This window comes from Sapajus apella, unplaced genomic scaffold, assembly GCF_009761245.1.
Source record: "Sapajus apella isolate SASKATOON/1434 unplaced genomic scaffold, GSC_monkey_1.0 scaffold69, whole genome shotgun sequence".
Lineage (NCBI taxonomy): Eukaryota > Metazoa > Chordata > Mammalia > Primates > Cebidae > Sapajus > Sapajus apella.
The window spans coordinates 11,150,779-11,169,418 of NW_022437009.1; the positions used below are offsets into that span (position 1 = coordinate 11,150,779).

The following is an 18,640-nucleotide window of genomic DNA, read 5'->3' on the forward strand; positions in this document are numbered from 1 at the left end:
CCCAGGCTGCAGTGCAGTGGTGTGATCTCGGCTCACTACAACCTCTGCTCCAGGGTTTACGCGATCCTCCTACCTCAGTCTCCTGAGTAACTGAGACTACAGGTACGTGCCACCACACCCGGCTAATTTTTGTATTTTTAGTAGAGACGGGATTTCACCATGTTGGCCAGGCTGGTCTTGAACTCCTGATCTCGTGATCCACTGGCCTCCACCTCCCAAAGTGCTGGGATTACAGTTGTGAGCCACTGCCCCCGATCTACTTTTCTTGTATTGTTCTTGTCCAGTTTGGATATCAGGGTTACATGATTCTCAGAAAGACAAAGTATTTCCACGTATTCAGTTGCCTATAAAATTTCTGTTTAAAGTGTTATAATTAGTTTTCTTAAGTGGCTGGTTTACCTCACTTGTAAAACCATCTGGGCCAGGTATTTTCCTAGTGGGAAGATTTTAAGTTACTTATCTAATTTTTTAAATAATTTTAGCCATTAGCATGCCATTCACATTACATTCTACCATTAGATCAGTTTTGGTAACTTGTTTTTCCAGAAATTGCCCATTTCTCCTAGATTTTCAAATATTTTGTCATAACGTTATTCAGAATCTCTTTTTAATCTCTGCATATTTATTATGCCCTTTTTATTTTTGAGCAATCTTGCTGTAGATGTAATTAGTTAAAATTAAACAATTTGTAACCAAATTTTGACTTGAAAAAAAATCTCCACTGAATCTGTTTTAATTTTATTAAATTCTGCTCTGTATTAATTTTTGCCTTCTTTCAGTTTTTCTTTACTTTTTAAGCTAGATATTTAGCTCACTTTCAGCCTTTTTCCTTTTTAAATACAACACACACTTTGCTCTAACTACCAATGTAAATCATGTGCCAAAAAATTGAAACAATATTTTTATAATTCAGTCCTATTTTTTCTTTTCTTTTTTTCGAGATGGATTTTCGCTTTTGTTGCCCAGGCTAGAGTGCAATGGCTCGATCTAGGCTCACAGCAACCTTTGGCTCACTGCAACCTCCACTTCCTGGTTTTCAAGCAATTCTTCTGCCTCAGCCTCCCAAGTAGCTGGAATTATAGGCATGTACCACCACGCCCAGCTAATTTTGTATTTTTAGTAGAGATGGGGTTTCTCCATGTTGGTCAGGCTGGTCTTGAACTCCCGATCTCAGGTGATCTGCCCACCTCCAGCCTCCCAAAGTGCTGGGATTACAGGCATGAGCCACCGAGCCTGGCCTCCTAAGTTATTTTCTAATTTTAAGATTTCTTTTTCAACCTATAAGTTACTGAGAAGTGTGTTAGGTTTTCAGATGAATGTTGTATATATTATCTTAATTTCTAAATTAATTGCACTGTGCTCAGGGCATGTGTGATGTAGATGTGATACAAATACTTTTAAATTTGTTGAGATTTGGTTTATTGTCAGTTTTTTGTGAATGTTTCATGAATGCTTAAAAATAACATGAATTGAGTGGTTAGCTATTTCTATTAAATCGGTGGTTTTCACTTTTAAGCTGTGACCCCATATTAAAAAATACACATATATACCTAGGACAAACATAACAAAATCTTCACACAACAGTTTTATATATACATATACACATATGTGTAGATTTTTGGGTTTTTTTTTGAAGGTAGGTTCTCCTCTGTTGCCCAGGCTGGAGTGCAATGGCACACAATCATGGCTTACTGTAGCTTCGACTTCCTGGGTTGAAGCTCCCACCTCAGCTTCCTGAGTAGCTGGGACCACAGGCTCATGCCACCATGGATGGCTAATTTAAAAAAATGTTTTGGAGAGATGGGGGTCTTCCTATATGCCCAGGCCAGTCTCAAACTCCCGGGCTCAAGTGGTCCTCCCAAGTTCTGGGATTATAGGCATGAGCCACTGCCCCAGTTCCTGTATGTGTATTTTTAATGCTAGCTGCAATCCATGGGCTGATTTTATAACTCATTAAAGCGTGAGAGACATAGTGTGCAAAATATTGCATTAGATGAAGCCTATTAATTGTGTTGGTCAAATCTCTATTTTATTATTGATGTCTGACTTCTGGCTGATTTTTATCTATCAATTATTGAGGTGTGTTAACATCACATTAAGACATAACTATCACATAAGACAGATTCTGGAGCCATAGTGACTAAATTTAACTTCCATCTCTACCACTTACTACACAGGTAACCCTGGGAAATTTACCTAACCTCTCTTGCCTCCATTTCTCCATCTATAAATTAAGGATAACAGAAACTTAACTACTAGAATTGTTACAATTAAATGAGTTAAAACATGTAAAGCACTTAAATAAGTGCCTGGCACATCACAAGCACTCAATAAATGTTAGCTTTTTTTTTTTTTTTTTTCCTCAGGCTACCTAACCATTTTTGTTATTTTCGTTTTCACTTGTTATTTCTGTAAAGAACTGAACCCTGGGCACTACAAACTTAGAGGACAGAAAGATGAAGAGGAGAGAAGAGAATAAAGACAAGAGTGGCTGACCAGAAAAATACAGAAATCCTGGAGGCCGAATGAAGAAAGTATTCTCAGAAGGGAATGATTGGCTATAGGAAACATTGCTGAAAAAAATCGAGTGAGCTGACATTGAGGTATTTGGTAAAATGGAGGTTTGTGGTAACCTTGAAAGGTGGTTTCAGAGTCACGGAGAAGGCAAAGCCCAACAGGAGTGGGTTGAAGAGAGAATGGGAGGCAAGGAAGTAAAAACAATGAACAATTGGTATCTTTCCAGGTTTTGTTACAGAAAGCAACAAAGGAACAGGTCTATAGTTAGAATGGTCCATGAAGACAAGTGACTGTTTTTGCTTTTTAAAGATGAGAGCTCTTATGGAATAACCTACATGAAAGTTCAACACAGAAAAACTTTTTGGCCCATCATTTAACCACAAAGCACGCAGTCACAAATTATTATATGGCTCACACTTCAGAACTTTTCACTAAATATTCTTTAAAAGTCTAAATCAGATGAGTAGTCATTAATTTCTTTTCCTTTTTTTCCATAACTTTAAAGAAAAAAATTGGAAAGAGAAAACGTAGATTTATCACTGACTTTCAGCTTCAAAATATTTGTCAGTAGTTTTTTTTTTAGACTGAGAATTTCTCAAGCTTAGGAAAATGATCTCATACAGAATCGCATACCAATGAAATTTAAAAATATGAACCTAATCTTATTCCTTTTATTTCTTTATTAAGTAGACGTTTTTCACTCAAAAAGAGACATTTATAGCAAGTTTCCTCTCAATAGAAATGTCAAACCAAATTGGCACCTAAGGAAAGTTTCCTAAAAACAGATTTTGCCACAAAAAAAAAAAGAAAGAAAAATAGAATATCTTAGATTTTCTGAATTAAAAAAATAAAGTCCTAAGAAAGTTCACCTTGGAAATGAAATGGGGGAAAAAGAGCTAAACAGAAATCACATATGTAAAAGTGTATGAGATAAAAAGAATAAACAACATTTAAAAATTTTGGCACCTCCACATTTATAAATTTTTGAATGAGCTGATAGAGAATTTAAATGTATTTTTACAAAAGAAAAGAATGATACCATCGCCATTCCTAAGTTCATGATAAAAACTATAAAATGTTGTTTTACATTTACAAATTATATATTACATATAATTACATATTTATGTTTACAAATTAATGGAGCTGTGTACAACAAAAAAAAGTATAAGTTTGATCTTCCTATGTTATGTATTCTCTCTGAATATGGCAAACTTGTGATAAATAACTTTAAATATTGAGGATAAAAAATTGGGTTTTAAAAGTCCTATTACTTACCGTTTAAACTGCTATCAATTTCATTATTTTCAGACATTATGGAGTTATTTGTGCTGTAGCTCAGACCAAGAACCATTTGAAGATCTGAGAGATTCAGTCGTGCTGTTAGTTCACCACTTTTATCCCCAACCTACAACCACAAACATTTATATTTTAGAGTAGTACTTAAAGAATGGTGAAGATTATTTGTAAATGTAGTAAAACTACAGCTGGAAGAAAATATAGAGAAATGAAAATGGTATATTAGAATTATGAGACTGAATGAAAAATTTTTTTCCATTAATAGTTTTTTTTTCAAGAATATAGAAAGAAAAAAGAATTTTCTAAAATATCACAATAGGGCAGCTAATTGTACCCTTAATTCTTCACTTCTCTAAACATTAGATTGCTCTTGTTCTCTGGCATCATACTAAGTAATAACGTAGATTATCCTGGCCACATTAATTTGGTATATGAATAACATTTCCTTAGTTTATTTCCATAGTATAATAGTTAATGTTTATTACGCCAGCACCAGACATTATGCTAGGCACTTTTAATATATATTATCTCTAATTGTTATAACACTTTGCAACCTAGATATTATTATTCCCCTTTTGCATATGAGAGAAATTGAGGCTCACAAAAGGTTTCCAAGCTCAAACAGCCAGCAAGTGGCAGAACTACAACAAGAAGCTGTCCTTGATTCTAAGAACCATGCTTTTCCTTCAATACCATGCTACTTCTCCATGTAGACATAGGGGTAGAGGCATATTTTAGTACTCTCCTTCCATTTCCCCATGCCCAGCCTTACCTTCCTGTCTTCCTACAGCAAAGCCAACACAAACATAACTGTGATCTGTACCTCAGAATGCTTTGTGGGGTTCTATGCCAAGAGAATGATATATAATCAAATTTATTATTCAGCCATATGATCAAACTGGAGAAATAATAGGGTTCCCTTTCCCAACCACTAATTTGTAAATTATAATAGCACAGACAGCATTTTTTTTTAGTTTCATACCTCTCTTGAAATTTCCAAGTGCTTTTCAGCAAAATGCATTGCTTGGTCATGATTTCCTAGTGCTGTGTATGCATTTCCTAAGCTCCAACATGCTCTTCCTTCGCCAATTCTAAAACATTATTCAAAGTAAACATGCAGTTATTTGAAAAGAGGTCCTATGTAGAGAATAAAAGCTATCTAGCAGGAACTAAAGGTATAAAGAAACCTTTGGATTGATTTGGTCTTTCATATAAAGAATATACTATCATGATATTATAGATATATTAAGATACCCAGATTAAAAAAAAATGTATATCCACAGAATACTAAACTCATAGTCAAATATTAGAACATAGAAAACATTCTTTTAAAATATGAAATACATGATAAAGTAATAAATCTCAAGGATAGGTATTCTGGTCCACTACCCCATTTTCTTTCTTTCTTTTTTTTTTTTTTTTTTGGGTGGAGTTTCACTCTTTTTACCCAGGCTGGAGTGCAATGGCGTGATCTCGGCTCACGGCAACCTCTGCCTCCTGGGTTCCAAGCAATTCTCCTGCCTCAGCCTCCCGCGTAGCTGGGACTACAGGCGCACGCCACCATGCCCAGCTAATTTTTGTATTTTTAGTAGAGACGGGGTTTCACCATGTTGACCAGGATGGTCTCGATCTCTTGATCTCGTGATCCACCCGCCTCGGCCTCCCAAAGTGCTGGGATTATAGGCGTGAGCCACCGCGCCCGGCCTACCCCATTTTCTTTCTATAACAGCCCTACCAAGCAGTCATCCAGTGTGTTTGAGCAGCAGGGGGTCTCACTACCTCTGGAGGTAGCATACTTCATTTTGAACTGCAAGGAAAAGTTCTCTCCCATACTTAGGTTAAAAAAAATCTATCTTCTAAAGCAAACATTACAGACGAAATGCTGGCAAAAATATACTGTTTTTTTTTTCTCCATACAGTAAAACAAAACCACTGAATTAGCTACTAACATTTAAAAATCAGATTTCATATAAAACTCAGTACTTCCAGCTTCTCTTTAAAAAAAGACAGGAAGATCTGGACATAATGGATTCTTATTCCTGCCTGGCAACAATTAGTTATACTTGGGTAGCAGTAGCCCCCTTCATACCCGACATTATCTCTTAAGTTCACCACAATTCCCACACTTACATAGTCAGGAAGACTTTTTTTTTTTGGTGATGGAGTCTCACTCTGTCACCAGGCTGGAGTGCAGTACGGCCATGATCTCGACTCACTGCAAACTCTGCCTCCTGGGTTCAAGTGATTCTCCTGCCTCAGCTTCCCAAGTAGCTGGGATTACAGGCATGTGCCACCACACCCACCTAATTTTTGTATTTTTAGTAGAGTCGGGGTTTCACCACGTTGGTCAGGATGGTCTCGATCTCTTGACCTCGTGATCTGCCTGCCTTGGCCTCCCAAAGTGCTGGGATTACAGGTGTGAGCCACAGTGCCTGGCCCATCAGGAAGACTTCTGAAGTGGTAATTGAGTTTGGGACCTAGTCACTGATCTTGGGTCAAGGGCATATGGAACCAGACTAATCCTCCATCACAGACTAGCCCTTCAAACAACAATATATAGAAGACATCACTGAAACAGAAAATTCCTTAAAAAGGATATTAAGGAAAATAAAGGAAAAGAAACAAAGGAAAAATTATAGGGATTCAATAATGCATCTATATTTTACCTTAGTTATGGCAAAAAGATGTAGAACATACCTATCATTCAGCTCCTGAGCAATTGCTAAGTGCTTCAGATGATAATCAATGGCCTTTTCATAGTCTTGAAGTAAAGTATATGTATTTCCAAGACTGTAACAAGACTGTGCTTCTACAGCTCGGTCTTTAAGCTGTCGAGCCAACAGTAGTGTCTTCCTGCAAGAAGAAATTAATTCTTACATAATGATCATTCTCAGTGTGGGCTATAAGAATCAAAAAATAAAACTCTCATTTTTCCTCTCTGCTGCCTTTAAATCTCCGAGAGCCTAATTTTCATATCCCGTACTTTCTCCATTACTTTTAGACAAAATTAAAAGATGTTTTTGAAACACAGAAAGCAGATTCAAGACTTGTAGAATAAATTTGAGAATCCTAACAATTTACCAAAGAAGTACTGAAACATGACAAGAATTTCTAGAGATTAACATAATATCTTTTTTTTTTTTTTTTAAGATGGGGTTTCACCATGTTGGTCAGGCTGGTCTTAAACTCCTGACCTCAGGTGATCCGCCCACCTTGGCCTCCAAAGTGCTTGGATTACAGGCATGAGCCACTACGCCCGGCCAGATTAACATAATATCTTTAACATTAAAAAAAACTTTCCCTTTAGTATTGACAATAGCTAAAAGAGGCTTTTGTCCACATAACATCTGTTTTCAGTCACACCGTCAACTTTGCATTGTCAGAATTTAAAATATTTAGGTAAAATTCTTATGTGTAGGGCATTAGTCACAAATTCATGAAAAATACTGAATACTGCATCTAAACCTTACCCAAATTCCACCTGTGTTATTGTCAGTGAAAAGCTAGCATAGCAGTTAAGAGCAGAGATCTTGGAGCTACACTGGGTTTAAATCCCAACTTTGCCAAATTACTAAACTAAGGGCAAAGTCACTCAACCTCTCTGTATACCAGTCTCCTCATATATAAAATGGGGGAAATACCTCGAAGAACTTTTGTGAGGATTAAATGAATATATATAAAGTGCTTAGAACAGCTCTTGTGCATAGTAGATACTACAAATGTTAATGTGCTATTTTATCAGTGCTTAAACCTACAGATGCTTTTGGATTCAATAATTTAAATGACTTTCCCATCATTTCTGTCAAATAGTATAATTACTTCATATCATTTATAACTATATGACAAATTACTCTATGGTAATGTAGATTTTTTTTTTTTAAGCAAACAAATCTAAAATTACGTATTTAATGATGATACCTTCAAATCGGTCACCTTGGAAGGCTACCTACTTATTCAAATGTTGCCTGTCTTTTCAAATATTTTTGAAAGACTTTTGGAATTGCCTTCAGATCCTGTGGCATAACGCTTTCTGGCATATCATTATTCTTTGATGGTATAGTTGATTTGTAAATGATCAGAAATCTTTTTGCGGCAGGGCGCGGTGGCTCAAGCCTGTAATCCCAGCACTTTGGGAGGCCGAGGCGGGTGGATCACGAGGTCAAGAGATCGAGACCATCCTGGTCAACATGGTGAAGCCCCGTCTCTACCAAAAATGCAAAAAATTAGCTGGGCATGGTGGCGTGTGCCTGTAATCCCAGCTACTCAGGAGGCTGAGGCAGGAGAATTGCCTGAACCCAGGAGGCGGAGGTTGCGGTGAGCCGAGATCGCGCCATTGCACTCCAGCCTGGGTAACATGAGTGAAACTCCGTCTCAAAAAAAAAAAAAAAAAAAAAGAAATCTTTTTGGAACCAAATTCAATTACTAACATAAGCTTATCAAACTACTGCTTTGTATCCGTAGGGCTACGGATCTATAACGTTATGTCAGTATTTTTGTTTGGCCCTGAAAACAATTCCAGGCTGGGCGTGGTGGCTCACTCCTGTAATCCCAGCACTTTGGGAAGCCGAGGTGGGCCGATCACTTGAGGCCGGGAGTTTGAGACTAGTCTTGCCAATGTGGTGAAACCCCATCTCTACTAAAAATATGAAAATTAGCTGGGCGTGGTAGTGGACACCTGTAATCTCAGCTCCTCAGGAAGCTGAGGCAGGAGAATTGCTTGAACCCAGGAGGTAGAGGTTGCAGTAAACCAAAATCGTGCCATTGCACTCCAGCCTGGGTGAAAAGAGCGAAAGTCCGTCTCAAAAATAAAATAATAATATTCCAAAGAAGAGTTCCAAAAATGTTTCTAACAAACAATTTGGAATATATATAAAGTTCTGAGTTCTAGCCTGCTTACTGAGAGAAAAAAAGTAAATTTCATTACTTTCTTTTTTTTTTTTTTTTTTTGAGACGGAGTTTCGCTCTTGTTACCCAGGCTGGAGTGCAATGGCGCGATCTCGGCTCACCGCAACCTCCGCCTCCTGGGTTCAGGCAATTCTCCTGCCTCAGCCTCCTCAGTAGCTGGGATTACAGGCACGTGCCACCATGCCCTGCTAATTTTTTGTATTTTTAGTAGAGACGGGGTTTCACCATGTTGACCAGGATGGTCTCGATCTCTTGACCTCGTGATCCACCCGCCTCGGCCTCCCAAAGTGCTGGGATTACAGGCTTGAGCCACCGTGCCCGGCCCCAATTTCATTACTTTCTATTTGTACTTCTTTAGTCAAATAGCCACTATTCACTATATGATAGAACCTTTCAGTATTTAACACAGATACACCATTTAATAATTAAGATTTCTCTATATACCTTGGCTTTAAAATAAAAACTTTTATATTTAAAATAAAAATATATATTCCTTCACATAGTGATATATTTTATTTGGGAAGCTATTTCATAGCTAACTAACCTAACCAACCAATATTAACCACTAGTTAATGTTTAAAGCAAGGTGGAATGCTATTCAATTTTTTAGATCGGCCTAAAACAATTTTACGTTTTTTTTTTTTTTTTTTTTGAGACAGAGTCTCGCTCTGTTGCCCAGGCTGGAGTGCAGTGGCATGATCTTGGCTCACTGCAACCTCTGCCTCCCCGGTTCAAGCGTTACTCCTGCCTCAGCCTCCTGAGCAGTTGTGACTACAGGCACGCACTGCCATGCCATGCTAATTTTTTGTATTTTTAGTAGACGGAGTTTCACCGTGTTAGCCAGGATGGTCTTCATCTCTTGACCTGGTGATCTGCCCACCTCAGCCTCCCAAAGTGCTGGGATTACAGGTGTGAGCCACTGTGCCTGGCCCAATTTTACCTTTTTTATAAAGATGACAAATTATTCAGAACTCATTAAAGAATCATTGGATTAACAAAATACAAATCAATCACTGTGTCTTCTGTTTAGTCAAACTGGCTTCTACCTGAAATCTATAAGGGCCTTTGATCACCACTAACTATGGAAAACTCAATCTAGAAAGCACAGATCAGGCAACTTGAAGCTGTCTAAACTTTGTATCATCTATGTCTCAAACCTACTGATAAGAAAGATCCTGCCATAGAAGCAGCTGCAATTGCCACCTCTTCAGGTAAGTGAATGGGGACTCAGCTTACAGTGATAGCCAAATATGGGCAAAAAGAGGGTAAAGGGAGAACTGCTCAATAAGATGGTGGGAAGGTAGCAGAAAAATGCAGTGATCACGGTAGAGATTATTAATATTTTTGTTACCAGGCTTTCTTTTGACCTCTATTTTAACCCATAATTGAGTGAAATAAAGCATACACACAATATATACCACATATGCCAAACAAGTTTAACAGACATTAAAGGTTGAAAATTTCATTTAAAAACAATTACTTTTAAAGATAAAAACCAATAATATAAAGTGTTCATACAGCGATTAAATCTTAGGTACAGTAATATTTATTGAGCACTGTGTGCCAGGTACTGTGCTAAGTGCTTAAAATATTATTTCATTCAATCCTCACAGCATTCCCCAAAATGAAGTACTGATATTTTCTGTTACAGGTAAGGAGATTGAGGCTTAGATGCCAAAGGTCCTGCTGCACTCAGATTTTAAACCCAAAGCCTATGAATTAATGGGACTGAATAACTATTCATTTTACATTTATCTACAGAAATATTAGACTGACTTGTAGTATTCAGAGGCAGTTTCAAATTCACCAAGAAATATATATGCATTTCCAAGGTTGCTATATGCTCTTCTTTCAGCTGCTTTATCTCCAAATTCTTTTGCAATAAGCAGACGCTGAAAAAGAAAATTTTAATTAGATGTAGCTATAATAAAACTGAAGAATGATCTAATCAGTGTTCAGAACTTTGATGAAGAAATGATCTGGCTCCAAGACCTTCCACTGTACCTGCTCATGGGCTATAACTGCATCCCTGAAGTTGCCAAGGAGGTAATGTGTGTTTCCAAGATTTCCAAAGGCACGTCCTTGTGCTGCTCGGTCACCCAAAGCAGTCACTAGTGATAGGTTTTCCCTAACGGACAGCAAAAAGTGATGAAAAAAATAAGTCTGCAAAACAATTTTATTTATTTGATTTACATATCTAATTTTATCAGGAAAAAATGTAAATAAGTTTACAGCCAAAATGTGCAACACTTTAAGGATGACATCTGTGATGAAGGACAATTATAGGAAATAGCTGGGACCTTTATTTAACCATTCAGATAGGTTTCTGCCCAGGGTCAAGCACAGAGTTAATTTTGGAACCCCTATAGTTAAGAAGTTCTATGAAATTCTGTTGGTAAAAGACTAAATTACTCTAAATAACAGACTAAGCATTGATATTTCTTGTTTTTGCCACTAAGTGGCACTGGTCTGCAATTTAAATGAAAGCTGCAGATTACATTATAACATAACACTATAACAGTTAAGCAACTGAATTGATGATTTTGCTAGTTCATAACTTTAAAACTTTTGCCAAACTTAAAACTTACTACTGAATAAAGAACATATAACAGATCCATAACTTAGATGGGCCTACATGACTGCACATATCAGCCCCTACTCACTCATAAAAATCCAAGGCTGCCTGAAGAGCATTTCTCACTTCTTCTGGAAATTCTCCTACGTCCTGGGGACCAGGGCAACCAAAGCTTTTCCCTTTGGCATGATACACATTTCCAAGATTGTAAAGTGCTCTTGCTTCTCCCACCTAAATGAAGATATCAGCAAAGTTTACATTTTGAAAACAGAGGTCAGGTTTATCATATATATTTGTAATATCCTTAGTATTACGGTCAAGGGAAATAAATTTTTTTATTGGCTCTCCATACAGAACCAATCAAATGATTACTTATGAAAGAAAGCCCTCTTGCTACTTCCTTCTTTTTCTCCATTTTTTTTTCTTTTACTTCTATAGTCTATAAATGTTTTCTTTTTTGGCATTAATTTTTAAATAAACTATAGAATAATTAAATAGTATTAAAATGCAAAGCACTTTGAATAAAAATATTGGGTCTACCATTTAATGCTGTGGTATTACCTTGTCATTAAGCTCTCTGGAAATATCTAGGTGTCGCTGACAACAAACTATGGCTTCATCAAAATTCCCAAGAACTTTTAACGTGTTTCCCAGATTACCACTAGCTTTGGCTTCCCCCAACTGGTCTCCAATAGTCCTGGAAAAAAAAAAAGAAACAAATGGTATTAAAATACAAATGGTGTTAAAATATAAAGCAGCCAGAGTACAGTTTTCCTAGAGGACAAACTGACATGCTTAAGGTAAGAAAAATCCATTGGCTCTGAAACCTACTTTAAATAAATATTTAAAACTTACATTTCTGTATTTGAATGTAATTAGTTTTCATTCATTTAATTAAACTCTAGGGTCCTTTCACTACTATTCATTCAATTAAACTGTGTTCAGCCTAAAGATTAGTTTTAAAAAGTGATGCTATTGAAGTAGAACTCATTAAATGTATTAAGTTAGTTTTTGTTAGTTGGATAGAAATATTTTTTAAAATAATAGCTAATTTCAGAAGGAAGAATATTTAAAAGCTTAAGTTAATTACCTTGCAAGAGTTAAATCATGATGGTGATATTCTAATGCTTTGGCATAATCATGCAAATAGAAATAAGCATTGCCCAGCTGGCTGTAAATAGCACTAAGTGTTTTTAGGTCTTCAGTTCCAACTTGAACTGCAGCTTCAAAGAATGACACGCCAGCTCGGCAGTCTCCTGATTTACATAGACGTTCCCCTTCCAAGGCCAGCTCTAGGCAAGACGCTTCCATTCTACAAAATTATACAGGACAGACATTTAAACATAACATTACAGCTGCATCACAGTATTTTTAACTTCCAGTAATATAATTTAAATGTAGACTATGTGGCTACTCTTGTTCAGGACAGCTGCCTCTACAACTGAAGTCTATATACATTCCTGATAAAACAGCAAAACAGTTATCTGTAGCAAGAGGTAATTTGCCTATTCAAATTTATCTGAGCCTGCTCAGAGAGGTCTGTTACACAGGATAGCTAAATATCTTTATGTGGAGCTCATTTTAATTGGCCCAGAGCAATCCACATTACTAGTGAAAGAATCTAAAGCAGTATTTCCCAAACAATTCTGAGTAGTAACAGACCTCTAGACTTCCTGAGAGCCTGGGGAGACGAGTATTTGGAAAATGAGGCCCCACAATTATTAATATTGTTCTCTACCCAGGTATCCAAGTAATCTAGTCACCTGTCCATCAACCCCTCTGACCATCCATCCATCCCTCTCTCTCCCTCTTATACACACACAACACACACTCTCCTTCCTCTTCTTACCACCACATGATCACTTATATCCTAGAAAAATACAGGAACAAAGTATTCTTGATCTGTAAGGCACATTTTCACAAGAGAACTAAGTGTCAAGAAACTTAAAGTTAGAAAGCAATGATTCAAAAATTTGCAGAAATACTAATTTTCAAAGTCTGTCCCTGAATTGAAAAAGCCAGAAGGATTAAATCACTATAAACATATCTGAGAGAAAAAAATACTGATACTTCGGATTCAAATCCTAAACTTTAGAGGGTGCCCCTTACTAAAGTTGCCACTGTGTTTCTTCAGTATCTTCATGATTTCTGTGATATGTATGAAGTACCTATTCATTTAATTATAATTTGGCAAATTTCCTTTAAATTGGCACACTAACTTACCATTGAAAAAAACATTTGAGCTTCAACCAAATCAGTACTCATGAAACTGTGAATTTGATATGATACTTGTATTTATTTTCTAATACAGCAGTCTCCAACCTTTTTGGCACCAGGGGCCGGTTTTGTGGAAAACAGTTTTTCCATAGATGGGTGGCAGGGGATGGTTTTGGGATGATTCAAGCATATTACATTTACTGTGCTCTTTATTCCTCTTGTTACTACATATTCACCATAATGTGCAATCAGTGGGAGCCCTGAACTTGTTTTCCTGCAACTAGACAGTCCCATCTGGGTGTGATGGGAGACAGTGACAGATCATCAGGCATTAGACTCTCATAAGAAGCACACAAACTGGATCCTTTGCATGTACAGTTCACAATAGGGATTGCACTCCTATGAGATGCCACTGCTGATCTGACAGGAGGCGGAGCTCAGGTGGAAATGCTCACTAGCCCTGCCCACTTGCAGCTTACCTCTTAACAGACTACAGTAGTACTGGTCTGTGGTCTGGGGGCTGGCAACCCCTGTTCTAATATACACTGAACAAATATGTAATTATTAAAATCTAAAAGTGAGTAAAGTTACCCTATGTACCACCAATGGTATACATATCACTCTGAAAAGCTCTGATAGGGCTCATCAAACATTTTAATTTTTGTAACAGCACTAAATTACTCCTTACTAGAATGAGCTTTGAGCCACGCTAATAGAGCAGTGGTTCTTAATGCTGGCTGTACAACAGCAGAGCTGACCTAGAGCACTCTCTAAAACTCTCAATGCTAAATTCTACTCTCTGGGTGATGTTTGGCCATCTGTATTTTTTTTTTTTAAGCCCCAGGTAATTCTAAAGTACAAGTTAGGGTTGAGAATCAGTGCTTTTATAAGAAATGTGAATTAAACCATCACTCACCCTAATATCATTCAAATATGATACTTTGTATATTGAGTGGTAGATCAATTAACATGTTTGAGTGCTATTTTTCAGTCCGTAAAATTTCAAGATTCCTTAAAGCCATAAATTAAAATGGGATTGTAAAGTGGAAAATATATCTGATGAAGCTAAAAGCCTGGACAAAGATTAACAGAGCCAATTGCAAAGGTTCAAAGCAGACTTTTGGTTCAGAAAAAGCAGATGTATGTAGCCAATTCCAATAGGTAATTTTCAAGTTCTTTTTTTTTTAGAATTCAAGTGATTTAGCCAATGGCTACTGCTTGCTGATCTTCACTTTTTTTTTTTTTTTTTTTTGAGAAAGAGTCTCTCAGGCTGGAGTGCAGCAGTACAATCTCAGCTCACTGCAACGTCTGCCTTCTGGGTTCAGGTGATTTTTGTGCCTCAGTTTCCCACGCAGCTGGGATTACAGGCATGTGCCATCATGCCTGGCTACTTTTTGTAATTTTAGTAGAGACAGGGTTTTGCCATGTTGGCCAGGCTGGTCTGAAATTCCTGACCTCAAGCAATCTGCCTGCCTTGGCCTCCCAAAGTGTTGTGATTACAGGGTGAGCCACCATGCCTGGCCCCATCTTCATTTTATGGATCTATGCAAAATAAGGCAAGTAAACCTCTAACATTTTGCTACAACATTAGACCACAAGCCAATTAGATACAGAAGAGAAGATGGAAAATACATAGAAAGATAATCAGTTAAATCAGAAACCTTAAACTGCTACATTTATGTTTCTTTATCTGTCACTTCACAATTAATAAAGCCTATTTTGGTCTTCCAAAAATGAAAACCGCCCTTTAGAATTGCATTTCTGAAAGTGAGAGATTTCATAAAAGAAAAACTGAGTATATCTAAGATTTTATGAAGTTATTGTCATATTCTATGTATAAAGAGAAATAAGTCAACAAAATATTTATATGTAAAAATGTGACTTTTTTTTTTTGAGATGGAGTTTAGGTCTTGTCACCCGGGCTGGAGTGCAATAGCATGATCTTGGCTCACTGCTTCCTCTGCATCCTGGGTTCAAGTGATTCTCCTGCCTCAGCCTACCAAGTAGCTGGTATTACAAGCATGAGCGACTGTGTCCAGCCAAAATGTGATTTTTATTAACGGATAATTTTGCCAGATGACTACTTGAACTGGTTGTCTTTATTTGTCTAAAAACGGAAACCAATGAACTTTAAAAAATATTATAGAACAAAACTGAAAAAGACATTTTTATATGTAAAATATAATTTCCTACAAAAAGTTTTTAATTTAAGCATTCTAATTATGTTAAAAATTATATCTCAAACATTTTCAGTACTAGGAATTGATCTTAAGGTATACTCACACAAATTCAAGAAGATATTTATGAAAGGATATTCACAGCAGCAAAAAAACCACAAATGAATTAAATGTCCACCAATAGATACTGGAGCTTAGAACATAGTAAAAAAAATTACAGGCCACCATACAATGGAATACTAATGATGGCCCATCATTTCACTCAGGGAGAGGTGGGGAAATGGTCACACATGATAGCACCATCAGTTCAGGATGACTGAGTTGCTGGCCAGGAAATTAGGAATAAGGCAGAACTGGCTATTCATGTGAACAACATTTAAAAATCGTAAGTATAAAAGTGTTAGCCTATATTCATATAAAGCTGAGAAGTATCTTCTTCACACAAGTAACTTCACCACAAATAACTGATCTTCTGGATTTAAGCTTACAGAATATTTTACTGGAACCACTGAGCCAAATGACGTGGCATCCAGCAAAACTTAGCTATAGGTAGAATGGCACTGTAAGTGTGACACATTTTTTAAAAGGCATTTTACGTAACTGTCATATAAGAGACAGCGGTAGCAAACTGGAAGCTTGATGGCTATGTGGCTGTCCTTGAAGTCCATGTAGTGAGAATGCCCTACAGGACAGATTATCTTAGAAAACTTATTTCAGTGACTAATACCTGAAATAACGTCCAAAACTCCCTAGTTTATGATTAATTCTTAGATAGATTCCAGCTCTGGTGTATTTTATTAGAAAAGAAGTCAATATTCTGGCAAACATCTCTAACCTCTGAATCAAATATAGGTTTATGCCTGCAAAATAGGGCAGGTTGGTTTATAAATTTTTTAGAAGATCATTAAATAGTAACAGAGAAAGTAATTTCATATCCTTTCTGTCTCTATGAGAGAATAGAATTACTTCCTTTGTTTACCAGTTGGGTTGAAAACAAAGAACATACCCAGATGTAGAAGAAAAACCAAGAAAATACCCCTCTATGAAAATACATCCCACATACAAAGTTTCTTTTATTCTTCTGATAGCCTATCTAGTTGTATAATCAAATATATTTCTAATACACTTCAAATAGACATAGTACTACCATCCTTAACTGAAGTGTTTTCATTTTTGCTAATAAAGTGGACATTTTAGCTAAAATTCCTCATTTCCTGTGCAAACTTGTGTTATTTCATTTAAAAAAAATTTATTTTTAACTTTTCTTCTACACTCGATTTTGCACTTGATTATCCTCTTTATCTCCTTAATTTTGCTTAGTGTTCACAGTATGTCATTGAATGCAAAAGAATTAAAATCATGATGCTACATCATTCTAAAAACTTAATAACATCGATTTTGTCCATACCTGACTCTTACTTCAAAGGGCTTACATACTATTTAAGAATAAATGATGGAATTCAGGACCTAAGAGCCAAAACAAGAGTACTCTCCATTTTTTCTATTATGCTTTCCATTTCTGTGGTTGTGGAATCTTCTTTCATAAACCCTAGCTTGTATTCTAATTGGGCATGGACCTTTTCCATCACCAGTCTTAGCCCCAATAAACAATTTTCATCCATTCAATTTACCACATATATCGAGCTTTTCTTGTTTATTTTTTAAAAGGAAAAGTGTGCTCAATTATCTTGATTTACATTTTTTATGGTTAGGATGATTAACAACATAGAATAAGAAGAAAATGATTAAAAAATAAAAAACAAAATTGTGGCAGGCGCGACGGATCATGCCTATAATCCCAGCACTTTGGGAAGCTGAGGTGGGTGGATCATGAGGGTCAGGAGATTGAGACCATCTTGGCTAACATGGTAAAACCTTGTATCTACTAAAAATACAAAAAATTAGCCAGGCGTGGTGGCGGACACCTGTAATCCCACCTACTTGAGAGACTGAGGCAGGAGAATTACTTGAACCTGGGAGGCGGAGGTTGCAGTGAGCCGAGATTGTGCCACTGCACTCCAGCTTAGGCAACAGAGACTCTGACTCAAATCAATCAATAAAATAAAGCAAGCATGGTAATTTAGTTTTAAAAACCTTGATCAAACTTAATTCTCAAAATTACCCTCTGAGGCTGGGTGCAGTGGCTCACACCTGTAATCCCAGCACTTTGGGAGGCTAAGGTGGGTGGATCACTTGAGCCCAGGAGTTCGAGACCAGCCTGGGCAACACGATGAAACCCCATCTTTACCAAAAAAAAAAAAAAATTAGCTGGCTGTAGTGGCATGCGCCTGTAGTCCCAGCTACTCAGGAGGCTGAGGTGGGAAGATAGTTTGAGCCCAAGAGGCAGAGGGTACAGTGAGCTGAGATCATACAACTGCACTCCAGCATGGGCGACAGAGCCAGATCCTATCTCAAATAAAATAAAATAAAATAAAAATAACCTTCTGAGATAGGCACTGCTACAGAAGGAGAAACTAATGCTTAGACAGGTTAAATGACTTGCTTAAGATCACAGGATGGCAAAGCTGAGATATGAAACTTTGTCTTTGTCTCCAGATCCAGTGTTCTTTCCATTACTCCATGTTACCTTAAACTATTCTTCAAAAAAGCACATTAACAACTACATTGATCTAACAAAATTAAAGAATTCAACACCATATCTGTATTTCTTCACAACTTATGTGCAATAATCTACCTTTTACAATATTAAAGTACTGAAATGTTTATTATTCACAGTAACAACTATAAATGACATTTCCCAAAGAAATACAAAACTAGAGAAAACTAGTGTTAGAAACCCAATGTATCCGTTTTTTAACTTCAATAATACACATATATAATCAATATATGTTTCATCTCTACTCCCATCCTTACTCTTCCAACCCCAGATTAGTCTGAAGTACATTCCAGAAAGCATATGATTTCATTTGTAAATACCTTAGTATGTATTTTT

General features: G+C 36.7%; 1 protein-coding gene and 1 long non-coding RNA gene across 4 annotated transcripts in view; one reads left to right on the forward strand and one right to left on the reverse strand.

Moving 5' to 3' along the window:
- The window catches only part of LOC116531190, an 11,923-nt gene extending 8,601 nt beyond the window's left edge, over positions 1–3,322 (forward strand). Inside the window, exon 2 of the long non-coding RNA XR_004260309.1 lies at positions 2,418–3,322. This is a non-coding gene — a long non-coding RNA (uncharacterized LOC116531190). The remainder of the gene's footprint in view (positions 1–2,417) is intronic.
- GPSM2 (G protein signaling modulator 2) overlaps positions 1–18,640 on the reverse strand; it is a 49,517-nt gene that overhangs the window by 17,047 nt on the left and 13,830 nt on the right. For 2 of the 3 annotated variants that reach the window (XM_032249903.1, XM_032249902.1), the window contains 8 exons: positions 12,384–12,605; positions 11,855–11,990; positions 11,382–11,524; positions 10,723–10,846; positions 10,495–10,610; positions 6,511–6,666; positions 4,796–4,904; positions 3,793–3,922 (listed from right to left, as the gene is read on the reverse strand). In XM_032249903.1, the coding sequence (XP_032105794.1) occupies positions 3,793–3,922; positions 4,796–4,904; positions 6,511–6,666; positions 10,495–10,610; positions 10,723–10,846; positions 11,382–11,524; positions 11,855–11,990; positions 12,384–12,604 (1,135 nt within the window). In that variant the 5' untranslated portion in view covers position 12,605. The remainder of the gene's footprint in view (positions 1–3,792; positions 3,923–4,795; positions 4,905–6,510; positions 6,667–10,494; positions 10,611–10,722; positions 10,847–11,381; positions 11,525–11,854; positions 11,991–12,383; positions 12,606–18,640) is intronic. The other variant, XM_032249904.1, reaches the window with a different exon arrangement.